We start from the raw sequence: 13738 nt of genomic DNA on the forward strand, positions 1-13738 counted from the left end.
CGGGCCCCGCGTTGGCCGCCAATGTGGTGGTATGTAGATTATTATGATCCATGCAGGAAGCAACAGGACGAATGTTTTTAGGAACATTTCTTTTAATAATCACATTCACACACTAAACAAACACAAAGACAAGACATTCACGCGCGAGGCTTCACAGTTCAGCGTCACATCTCATTCTAATTACAATCGCAATGCACTATGGGATGACATATGGGATGGCCTAATCAGGTATCGCCATCTAGTATCCAAAAGAGAAGATAAGAGTAACTCAACTGCTACATCATAAGATATAAAAGAACTAGATATGAATATTACAAAATATGAAATGGCAAAACACGAATATAACAATATATGAAAGAGAAAAATACGAATATTAGAATATATGAAATTTGAGTTGTTAGTTTTTCTGCTAGTGATCCCGCTTGCATCCCCAATCACAAATATATAAAGTTTAGAAATTCCTTAACTTTTTAAACTTCTTATCCTCTATAAAAACAGATACCGTTTACGAAAGACTTTTCATAAGTCTAAAAGGATACATGAATTGAGAAGTAAAATAAAAAAAAATCATTCATCAAATGGTATATGCAGAAAAGTACAAAAGTTAAAATTGTGCGGATATACGCTTCCAATTAATGAAATGTTATACATCGAGAGAATTCCTTGCATTAATTTTGCACATTAATACTGAAAAATATGGCAGACGTATTCTGGTTGTACGCAAAAATAATTCTGGTTGTAGTTTTCAGAGAAATATGTGTATTTATTTTCCTCCTAACAATATGGTAAGAAAACAAAATTTCGGCAGTTCGATGTTTTTACCATTATCTCAAAAATCACGAGGTTTAAAGACTGTGATTTGCATTAGATGTGATTAACAATATGCAGTTATTTTTATTCTGATTTGTGAAAAATAAAAGCTTACAATCGAAATCAGTGTTTCTACTTTTTTTATAGAATAAAAACTTTACCATTTGTTTACCTTTAGAAATTTTAATTTTTCAGATCATTTGTTTACCTTCAGAAATTTTAATTATTTTTAGGCAGAAAATATCATAACACTGCTGTATTCTAAGAATTAAAAATTTCTTTTCTACGTTTCATTAAATAAGTGGTGAAAGAGTGTATTATTGTATTAAATGTGATTAGATGCATTAGATGTTATTAGAAAACATTAAATACTTTCTTTTATACAATAACACAAATTACTTGTTTCCTTCATTCGTATCAACAGCGGTGAACTATTCTCAAAATGGCCAATTTCATTTATTTCTATATTTCTGTGAACTCGAGAAATATGCAGATGTAAACAGATTTGCAGATCAGCAACATTTATTAATATAAAATTCATGCTCATATTTCTGTTAAAAACCCAGTAGTTATCAGTTTGCTGTATGAGGTATAATTTAAAATGTATATTCGATACTATCTTTGATACTTACCAACAGCTTTGATATTAGCTTCAATTTGTTTTTAAGCATTTAAAAAAATAATCTTTAAAAATTGTAAACAAGAGTTTAAATTTTATCTTATTTTTAAGTATTTCATTATATTTTCATATTCGGATTTAAAAATATAACTATTCTTTTATTACATATATTATATTCTGAAAATTCTATTCACGTTTCAATTTTTATTTTGTTCAGTTTTTTTTTTTTTTTTTGTAATTCATTTCACTAATAATACTTTTGTTGCTTGGGTCACCATTATGTATCAAATAAAAATGTTTAAAGAAAATTATATTCATTTAACCATAAAATATTCCATTAATCTTTATACTTAATAAACAATATAACGAAAGGTTAGAAAATGAGTCTGAAACACTTTTATTATAAATAATATAAACAAATAACATATAAAAGCTGCATTTGGCAGCCAATTGATCAAACACTTTTTTTTTTTTTTAAATAATTGGCAATAAAGGAGAACCAATCCTCTACCTCAAATATTGTTATGAGTTCATAAATTCTTATTTCTTATAAAAAGTTACTGGAAACTAGATGCGTCTTCAACAATTGCTGCTCTCAACAATGCTCATTTTCAGAAGAAATGTCTAGAACAATACGTTACTGTACAATCTTTCATGGGGAAAACCTAACCACAACTACAATATAAAATATCTAATAATACGATTTCCCCTCTTTAGATAAGTCATTAAAGATAATCTGTAGCTTCCATCTCCATTTTATAGGAATAAAAAAAAAATAAAAAAAAAAAACTTATTCCTGACCTCCAGTCTCAAAAAAAAAAAAAAATAATAATAATAAGATTTTGTTATTTTTTTAATTTTATTTGCCAATGAATTTCAACTTTTTGCAAACACAGATGAGTAAGCTATAAAAAAAGAAAGTTTCAAATTTGCAATGAAGATTAGCGAAATAGACTTAGTTATTGATTTTAAAGTTCATTTTGTTTTTGCAACGTGTCAACAAATTGTCATAGGATGTTCATATTTTATTTGTAAACAGTTAGATTTCGAACCAGCAGATGGCGCCACGAAATTTCTGCTCAATTTTTTTTTAGTATGAAAAACAAGCGTGCCCTTGAACCATTTATATCGCAAGGATTTAACTACGTTTTCCAGTCTATTACTCATTTATAGCCAACTGGCTTAATGCCCTTGGCAGTAAAATAGCATGCTGATTCGTGTTGTAGCCAATGCAAAACGTGGCAGCTGCATTTTCCACCTTTGCTATCAGTAAAATTATTTCGAGACTTCTGTTTTTAAGAAAAATTTCATTATTTATAAAAAGTAACGTAATAATTTTATTTGTGCATCAATGATTATGCTTATTTTAATTTGAAGCCAATTTTTATATTGTTATTTATCGGATTTGTAATACTTCAATTGTGCAAAGAATATGCTTTATTCTTATATATATTATGTCATTAAAAATATTTTTAAAAAAAACAGCTTTTATATTGCTGCTATTTATATATATGTTATCGAAAATATGAAATCTGTTATTTCACAGAATATGATCGATTATTTCATAAAATAACTACATATTCTATGAAAAAAAATGATTGATATTAAAGTAAGTTGAGATACATAAATAAAATATTTCATTGGTTAAATTTCGGATTTAAAGATACAACTTATTTAAAACTTTGAAATCCTTTTCATGGCATAAATTCTATATTTAAACATTAATTCATCAATAATTCAAAGGTTTTATAATACTTCCATATTAAATAAAATCGTTATTTAAATTTAAGAAAAAGATAAGTAGTGTTGTTACATTAAAATGAAATTCTTAACAAATAAACTGATCATCAAAACTACTGGAACATATACTTTATTTATAAATTTATAAAAATCACAATTACAAATATGAAATTACAATCATCAACAACAAATGTATTTTTAATGCAAATCAAAACATGTAAAATGCGAAAGGCCAAATCTCTCCAAGCCCACTAATGTAGTTCTTGACATACAGTCAGTATTAAGAATCTCTTTTGAACTAATTAGTTCCATATAACTCCACTTTCATTTCAGCAAATGACTGTCAATCCTAATGTCAAATTGGACAACTATTTCTTTTGGTTGTAGCAATCCTTGTTGACCCATGTTAAATTCCAAAGGGACCTTGAAAATAAAATTGTCTTTGAAAATTTATTCACCATTCAGAAAAACATAATCATTTAATGATTGATAAGATAGTAATTATATATGTGATATATTGTAAATGAGATAATAATACTTAAGAATTGCTAAATTACACACAAATGTAATGATATCTCACAAACAAATTTAAATCATAATAAATTTTCAAATTTTTATCTTAATTTAGCCCATATTAACTTCATTCTAAAATGTTCTCTTATTTCCTGAACCAATTCCACCATTTTTATTTAATTAATCTCACACGAGCTTTATGAAACTGCTTTAAGCAGCCAGTTTCCACACTCCAAGTGAAAGGATAAAAAAGGATCAAGCTTAACAAATTCTTTTAAAAGATACCTTTATTTCCCTTTCCTAAATCGATATGTGCCAAAGAAATACCTATCAGAATCTCATAGCATAAAATCACTGGAGGGAAAATTTCGCTCTCTTCTGCTCTTGTATCGTTTGTGAACTGTTAAATGTATAAAAATATACTCACTTCTGTTCGAACTTGTATGGCTAAGCTTTTAATTTTTTTTTCTAGGCATGTCATGAATGTAATTTGTATATCTAATTATAAAATTTCCTTACCCGCTATTTCAATTGCCATAAAGTTGTTATCCTAAACAAAAGTGAAGAGAATTCAAGTTTCCAGTCGATAAAAATTATTAATGAGTAGCCAATACTCGTCTTCTACGACTTCCATTCCGACTTCTCATAGACCGTGTCAGCGTAGCATTTCTCTGAAGCCTTGTTCCCATATCCCGCAGTGAGGAAGATTTAGCAATGAATGCGCCGTATTTCCCAAGTTTTAGTTATATTAACGTCCCGTTTAAAGCAACACTAGGGCTATTTTGGGACGGACCTCGTAATTTTGAACCTCGGTCAGATGACGAGGACGACACTTGAGCTGACACCCCCCTCTCCACACCACGCCACACCAGCGGGAGGGCGTTTGGTCATGACGAATTTAACGTGCAACTGACCCTCTTACACGACGGTTCTTCAGTGGAATCGGGACACGAACCTGAAACCCTCCGGTTCCGAAGCCGAGACCTTACCACCAGGCCACCGCGGCCACCATATTTCCCAACGCGGGCACGCCAAGATCCGTCATTGCATCCAATGGCTTGGTGAAGTCAGCTTTTCTCGTTAAATGTCGATAAATGCCTCAAAGATTAGCGAATGGAGGGATTATAGTACATGCGATATGTTTTGTACCTCCATTGCTGCCATCACCTACTGATCACATAGCATATGTTTATACGTTTTGTCGGAATGGCACATCTCTTTCTCAAGCCCCATTCCGATCGCCCGTGCGTGACTTGACCGCGAATTTTGCCCACTTTCCCCTCACTTCTGGTTTTCTGGGATTCTTTGATGTCTGTTCATTTTACAGACAGTTTGCGAGAAGCTCCCGATCGAAATCCATAAGCGAGAGTGGTCCTACAATGGGTTAGATGGCCAGACTTAGACAATATCCGTAAAAGAACGGATCGTCGGAACGGGGTTTAACACTACCGATCGCAGATATGTAAGTACGCTCTTCGAAAAGTCAAATCTTAGAAAGACGAAAATAAAAGTCTAAAATGATCATAATTAGATTTACTTTAAGTGTCATTTAAAATTCCTTCCCATTAAGTCTGATTCTGTTAATATATCAAGACAACATTAAGCTAATTTTCCAAACTCCCTCAATGAATACATCTCCTTTAAAAGGTGTCTTCCTTGACTATGCTACTGGACCTTGTAAGATAAATTTTTATTTTTATATAACTTAACCTTTTAAGGAGATTTTTTCATATCAATATAAAAAAATTACTCAAATTTTAATAATTAATTAAAAATATTGAAATTGCCTAAAATTAGAGAATTTAGTTAAAAATGAAGAAAATAAAAATATCCGAATTCTCAAAATGAACTGAAAAAAGGAAAAGTAAGTTACAAAATAATAATAATCATTTCGAAAAACATCATGAAATTTCGGTTGCAATTTGGGCAAAAAGTATTATCTTGAATTAATAATAAAAACAAAAATAAATATACACAAAACTCATGATAAAATCTGCAGCAAAAGCATTTAAATATGGAAACTAAGTCTTCCTACAAATTTTTGATGAATTCAAATAATATGAAACATTTATTTAACACAGATATTAAAATTAAATACATGTTTGAGAATTAAAAAGAACGAGATTTAAATAAAAATAAATACAGTTTAAATACATATCTGAAATCGACACATATTCCAGGTACTTAATAATTTCACATACAAAGAAAATTAAAACATGTAAATATTAAATGTAAATTGCATTAACGATCCTTATTTTCCTGAAGATGAATAACGTTTGAAAAATTATGAAAAGAATAACTTAACTGATTTCTTAATTCTTAATAAATAGAAGATGGTATTTCATACACAGAGAGATAATAATTTTTTAATAATCAATTTTTAATTATTTTAAAGTTCGTTACAATTGGCTACTTTTCTATGAATTATTTACAAAAAATCGAAGAACTTTTAAATGGGAAATTTAGAACCTTGTAATGGATTAGTGGTACTTTTCCATTAAGGTTACACCATTATAGGCACTTAAAGATTATTTTTAAAACTTGTAATTTCGTTTTCAGTTCTTATTTGATTATTTTTTTGATGTAGAGAATTCAAAGAAAAACGGAAGTCTAAATACATAAATAAAATAAGAACGCTGAAAGACGATAATATCAACAGAAATTCTAAACTAGAAATATATCAACAAAATAAACGATAAGGCTATATATCGAATATTAACAAACAAAAAAAAAAACGTAACTTTTCTCGCTATAAATAGCTAAGTTAGAAGACAGACAAAAAAAAAAAAAAAAAATCTCTCTTTACATTTAATGTGGATTTATTTCAACGGCGATGTTCAATACTCAGATTTGGCACTCTGCCATAATCTCGAAGGTCATGACTTTACCAACTGGCATTTCCTGTTCTAGATAGTCAGAAGCCGATTTCGGTGTCTAGATTTGTGTTTCATCCTTCGCATAATCTCCCTTATCGTGTCGTAGTTTCGGCTTTACTTCTAAATTGCCCTGGCAGGAACATATCTGGTTTACTCGAATATACCAGTACTCGAATACAATTCATATATATACAAGAATTTTTTAAACAGTAGGAGGCTGTTTCGAAGACTGTGAAAAGACTTTCGATTTTGAAGTTCGTAGCATAGAGAGAGAGAAATAAATGATCCCTTGTCTTATATGACATGAGATATTGATAGGGAAAATATATCTCACTGTGCTTATATACTATTAAGATTCTAATAGGGATTTCTCACACATGTCGATTCTGATAAGGGAACATAGAGATCTTTTGAAAGAATGTACTTGCTAGACATTTTTCTATCTCTTCACGCGGAGCGTGTCAAGCACTGACGAAAGCATTTTTACAAAGCTTCTCTTGAATTAATTAAATAGAAAAAGTGGAATTGGATCAGGAAATGCGATAATATTTTAGAATGAAGTTAATATGTACTAAATTAAGATAAAACTTTGAAATTAATTTGGATTAAATTAAGAGTTTAAAATATCATTACATGTATTTGTAAAAAAAATAAAATAAATAAAGAATGTAGTACCTTTGTCTGCGGGCACCTGCTGATCTTGAAAGTGGCGATGATGTGAGCGAGACATACTTTGATCTGCGTGAGAGCGAATCTCATTCCCACGCAGTTCCGGGGGCCAGCTCCAAAAGGAATGTAAGAATAAGGATCTCGCTTGGCCTTTTCTTCTGGCATAAATCTGTCCGAAGAGACAAACAATAAAGTGTTAAATGCAATGTTATTTTTTTTGAGACTCATTTTGGAATATTTTAGATTTTGGAGTGCAAGTGGAGTCAAGCACAGACAAACAGGCAAAAATAAAGATTGATCCACTTAATCTGAGATATATGTTCACCTACCTGTAGACACTAATGTTCGCTTAATAACGAAAAATAATTATGTTCAAGATACGAGTAATTGCAATACCGTATTACCATTATTTACAAAAACAGAATAGTTGTATTCTATATTTATATATAAAGTTGAAAGGAAACAGTCTTCATAAATAAATTGCCTGAATTAAATTTACTTTTCTTAAAACGAGCTACGAGGAGAAAACGCATGCTTTATCAATCTAGAGTAACGTTCCGACGACCTGTGGTCCTAATTCTGCCAACTGACCCATTGCTGAACCAACCTGCCTGTGGACGGCGATCGGAAGCTTCCCGCAAATTGTCGGTAAAATGAACAGACATCAAAGTACTCCAGAAAGGCACAAGAGAGGGGAAAGAGGGCAAAATGTGCCGAACTCAAGGTGGGCACAGGTCGTTGGAACAGGGCTTAAGGCAAAGAATCAGAAATATAAACTGTTCTGGCTATTCGGAATCGTTTATCCACTTTCAATAAACAATAAACGACAATGCGCCCACAAATAAATTGCTTTTTTACTTGCTCCTGTTTGCTCAGCACTGTTAATTTTTGTGAAATTCGAACTGTGGAATTACATCAAGAAAATAGAAAAACCGCTCAACAAAGTACTTCAATATTCACTATTTAGTTTATTTAAGAAACTTTAGACATTATAAAGCAAAACGTCTTTCACTATATCCCAGAGTTATTTGAGTATTATACAGCATAAAAAAAGAGGTTTAAAAATTTCTGTATATTCCAGCTGTATTTCATTTGATTTATTAAAAGTTTTATGTGAGCATCAACTACATAAAATCTGAGTTACTTTAATACAGATGTCTATCATCTGTTTTTTTTTTTTTTTTTTTTGTGATAAATCATGCAGGATGTTATTAACACGAAGCTGCACAATTTTTTAAATCTGGGATATATTGGAGAATTTTAGTGATAGATTTGTAAGTACGCCTATAGAAAAGCTATATACGTTGCACACACAACGTGGTAAAACAACATGTTATTCAAGTCCTTTACAAAGAAATGAATCATTAAATAACAACAAATCACCAACAATTCCTTTTTCTATTGTATATGTTGTTAATATTGTATTTAATTACTTCAACGTTTCAGTTTTCTAATGTTTCTTTCATTTAAATATCACAATTTTGCAAATGCAACAAATATTAATATTCATAAAAAATACTCACCTGTCCGGATTGTATAGCTCTGGGTCAGGCCAAAGCTTGGGATCTCTGTGAATGGCAAATACTGGAATAGAGACAATCATGCCTTTTGGAATAGTGATTCCTGTGTCTCGTAATTTATAGTCGGATTCAGCATGACGCTCTAATCTGGAATATGAATTAGGAAATGCAGGTATTTGATTCGTTAATACTAAGTGAAGATATTTCATTTTTCAATGTTTAAGGATACCAATGTCACATCCACTAATCCCTGCAATTCCATTAAGTATATCACAAGTAAAAATAAAAGAAGGAAATATTTAGTACATATAGGTAGGTATCTTGCGAGGCCGTGACATTGACTTGACAAAACTACAATACTTCTCTACTTATCTATATCTATACTAATAATAAAGATGAATGTGTGATTGTGTGTGTTGAGACTGTGTAGTCTCAACACCATTTGGTCTATAACTATTAAATTTGACACTTATATTTTGGAGGGAGGGAACATACACACTTAAGAAGGCGTATTTGGGAGAGGGATTGTTACTAGTATTTTAAGTATTAAAAATTAAGTTGAATTTTGGCGTTTTTCTGCAATAACTTTCGAAAATATTATGGTAGAAAAATAAATTTTATACCGTTCTAAATTTTTTTTAAAAAATGACTTTTTTATGATACCGATTTAATAATCGTGTGAAGTTTTCCTGAATTTGGCAATTTTTAAATCTTGAATTTTGGCCTGCTTTTCAGTAACAAGATTACATTATTGCCTTGGAATTTCAAATCATTTTCATTGTTTAGTTAAATATTTAATCACGTGATTCTATTTTATTGTTGAACACTAAAGAAGAAAGATTCTCTTCCATATCTGATTAGTTTACAATACATATAAAAAAGTGAAATTACAATATCGCAAAATTTAGAAAATAGATGAACCATAAATTAAATTTTTAATGGCGCTGTAATAAAATGGGATTGTCTCCAATTAGAACCACGATACAAGTTGTTGTTCCTTATGGCACTTGCCACGGACAAGCCCGCTGATACGAAGACAGCGATTTTATGCCTGGGGATGGAGTGTCTCTTGTTTTTATAGCAGCGCCAACTAGGGCGAAGAGTACGACTTTACTAAACACGCATCACTCATTCGCTTGCACAATCCCTTTTTACAGGAGGTCACATTCACACATCTCTTAGATAGAACAACGGAAAAACAATCATGCCCAAACCGGGACTGGAACCCAGGACACACAGATCACGGGACAGACGCGCTACCCCTATGCCAGGACGCCGTCACCATGTTAAGTTAACATAACTTAACACGATAACACAAACATAACTTAACTATGATAATTAAAACAACGCGGATTTAATGTCAGACTATTTGTCGGAATAGCGAATATGAAGTTATAAAAACGATTTATCTGGTTTTAAATGTAACCGATATTTGCGAAAAACCAGCTAGTCTCCTGAGATGACTAGTGATAAAGACGACAAATGTTACATCAAACAAGAGATTAAAGAACTACAAAAACAAACCAATTTACCTTATAGCTACAGGATAAATTCGCAGAGTTTCAGAAATAATATTGTCAAGATATTTCATGCTTTGTATAGATTCGTAAGTCAGCTGTCCCTAAAAAAATAAAAACAAAAATATCGGAAATTTATTACTGAACAATGAGTCAACAGGAGAAGCTTTTTAATATTTTACAAATAAGTGAAAAATGGAAACTTGATATTAAATGACATTTCACTCGTAAATTCATTATTATTTAAATATCCAAAAAGAGGATGCTTTCATAATGTTTTCCTACACATTACTAGATTATTTCCTACACATTATTAGATTGTAATCATGAACTCAACTGCTCTCTTCTCTAAAAGTTAAGAAACAAAGAGTTTTCAGGACTTAATTATCAAACAAAATAATGTATTAAATTTGTATGAAATGTTTATCATCCGATTTATTGTCTTTATAAACAAAAAATAATTTACACATTCATAACTGCACAAATTCACACAGATGCATTAATAATTAGAAAGATGGAGACGTACGTCATTGTCTTCGATTGCAGAGTCCACTTCTGCTCGAAGTCTGTCTTGGATGTCTTGATGGAGGGCGAGGAAATAAGTAGCGAAAGCTAGAGTGGAAGCCGTCGTATCATGTCCCGCAATGAAAAAGATCACACTTTGGGCGACTAACTCGTCTATCGAAAGCTCTGTGAAAATATTTCATGGTTATGAAGTCACTGTTTCAGAATTTAAAATTTCAAATTTTATATCACGGCAAACAGAAGTTGCAACTCAAAGTATTAAACGTTTGATATGAATACTACTAGGAGACAGGATCAGAGAGTTTTATTTAGGTTTAAATGTTTCGCTTGTTTTCTTCATTTGAAACAATGTCATCTTTCTTATTTTCCTTCAATAATATCTTTGAATATTTTTCTATCAATACAGTAACACTGGTTATGAGAATTAAATATATTCACCAAGAAAGAAAACATACCAACAAATAACAAAAAGATATTCGAGCCAGTTATTTGATTTTCCTTGATCAAGTTTTTTTTTATTATTAACTTTTTGATAATGTTAGAATAAACAAGTATAAAAGTCTTTCATAAATAGTACAAGGTTTTTGAGAAGAAGAATAAAAATATTTCCACCTTTGAGAGATAAGATCTATCTTCTCAGCATTAATAATAAATTTACATTTTTGTTAAAATCTTTGCCCAATGATATCAGCTGTGGTTATACAATAAGACAGGAAGTAGCTGAACGTGTGTATTGATTGGGTGGTTATGGGTGGACTGAATAGTTCCACTGAGTGATTAAATCCTAATAATTTAGATATACAGAATCTATATCAATTGATAGGAAAAAATAAACCCATTAAGCTTATTTAGAAATATTCTAATTATATTTTCATGTCGTGCAGTGTTAGAAAAATGTCCAAGAAAAGTAACCTAACTTTAATGTAAAAACCGTTAAAAGAAATTGAGCATTGCATTTAGCATCTAATTTTATATTGCTAGTCATTATATTATGACATAACTTTTTTTCCCTATAGTAAATTAAAGGGAATACATATTAAGAGAATGGCGATTATCGGTACAGCGCTCTAGACGTGCATCGCAAGAGTCTGGGTTCACTTTATTGCATGAGATTCCAAAACCTTTTCAGTAAGAAAGGAATATTGATATTTTAGATATTAACAACAACTGGCATTTACGTTTGAATCACATATCAGGGGTCAACTGCAAAATTACGATAATCTATCTTAATAATACAGATGAATGTGTGTGTGTATGTGTTGGTGCTCTACATTTCAGACCGTTTGACTTGCATCTAGTAAATTTCGCACATAGAGGTCAGGAATGTGCAACGCGGATTGATTTTTTAAAATTTTAATTAATTAAAAATTAAGCTGAATTTTGCGGGGGTTTTCTTGAAACATCCAAATATATTACTGAACAAAAAATAATTTTACACTTTTTGATTATATCAATTTAATAACCGTTGTAATTTTTTCTGAGTTATTGAAACTTTTTAAAGGTATCTTTTGTCTGATTCCCAACTATAGATAACATTATTTCTCTGAAATTCAATACGCATTCAATTTTTAATTAAATATTTAATCATGTGATTTTCTTCCATAGATGAAAGCTAAAAAAAAAAGAGAATTCTCTTTAATATTTGTGTAGTTTAGGAGTCAAATAAAAATGTGAAGTTGCAATATCACGAAATTTTGAAGATAGATTAACCGGTTTTAATTGTGCTATGATGTTTTGCGCCTTCCACCGTGAGAAAGGTTCATATACCGATAAACAAAACTTAACTAAGATACTTAAAATAACATGGTTTTAATGGTAGACAATTTGGTGGAATCATAAACATGAAGCTATAAGAAACGATTTAGCTGAAACCAAATATTATTATTATTCCTGGCGAACCTGCTGATCGCCTGAAGCGATAAAATAAACATAACAATCAATAATAATAAATAAAGATAATAATCAATAATAGGTTCTTTGTAACAAAAACTTGATTATTTTTGCCAATGATTAATGTATAAGCTTCCAACTACTATTTTGTTGGCTAGAATTATTGATATAAATACTTTCTTTTTGTGGTGACTGCTTTGAAAATCTGATGTCCTGCATTGCTTTCTTCATAATTTGATGTTATATCTTCCTTATCTTTCTCAGAAGTCTCTAGTTTTTGATCTTCCGAAACTTCTTTAGCCGTATCCATTAGGAGTTGTAGAAAATCATTTCTCACCTGAAAATTCAGAAAATATTCACTACTGTCAATATATACATATTATATAACTGAAGGAGAAATACAAGAATTATATCACTAACTAATTTAATATCTTATAAATAATTCTACAATTTCTCTACCGAAAAGATATCTTCTTACTTAACTTGTTTATTCAAATTTTACACATGAAATGGAATTAAAAATGTATTATTAAAGATTAACACAAAAATTTGATCGAGATTGCATTTCACTAAAGCGAATGTTGAAATCTAAAATTCATATTTCTAATATTCAAAAAAAGTATCAGTGGAATACACGGTTACCATTAACAGGTTGGATAAAAAAATCTTTTAAATGGCAGGAAGATTTAATATCAGTTAATTTTGATACTTTTGAGGAAATTTTTTTGACTATTTATTGAAACTGACTTTAAAAGAAAGAACTGAAACTTTAATTGAAAAAGGTTAACAAAAATTATTCCTGTGAAATTTTAGAAACAACCGATATTAGAATTTTCATTCATAATATGTGCATATTGGATCATAAATTAAAGAAAATCAAATAAAATATTGCTCACCAATTATTAGCAAAATTATTAAAGATTAAATAGTCAAAAAGTTCATTACGATTGCTCAATTCTGTTTCTCCCCTGTGAAACAGAATGCAAGAACATGCCTATATTATCTATGACATCATTGGATAGTATTATTGAGATAGGTAGGTCTCCTTAATCATTCACG

The 13738-nt window shown here is 30.3% G+C and overlaps 1 protein-coding gene across 2 annotated transcripts in view; it reads right to left on the reverse strand.

The window, feature by feature from the left end:
- Window positions 1-3291: 3291 nt before the first annotated feature.
- The window catches only part of LOC129990245 (cytochrome P450 3A8-like), a 40062-nt gene continuing 29615 nt past the window's right edge, over window positions 3292-13738 (reverse strand). For both annotated transcript variants that reach the window (XM_056098139.1, XM_056098140.1), the window contains 6 exons: window positions 12860-13016; window positions 10791-10954; window positions 10280-10368; window positions 8751-8894; window positions 7234-7396; window positions 3292-3592 (listed from right to left, as the gene is read on the reverse strand). In XM_056098139.1, coding sequence (XP_055954114.1) covers window positions 3494-3592; window positions 7234-7396; window positions 8751-8894; window positions 10280-10368; window positions 10791-10954; window positions 12860-13016 — 816 coding nt within the window. In that variant the 3' untranslated portion in view covers window positions 3292-3493. The remainder of the gene's footprint in view (window positions 3593-7233; window positions 7397-8750; window positions 8895-10279; window positions 10369-10790; window positions 10955-12859; window positions 13017-13738) is intronic.

Source organism: Argiope bruennichi, chromosome 2, assembly GCF_947563725.1.
Source record: "Argiope bruennichi chromosome 2, qqArgBrue1.1, whole genome shotgun sequence".
Lineage (NCBI taxonomy): Eukaryota > Metazoa > Arthropoda > Arachnida > Araneae > Araneidae > Argiope > Argiope bruennichi.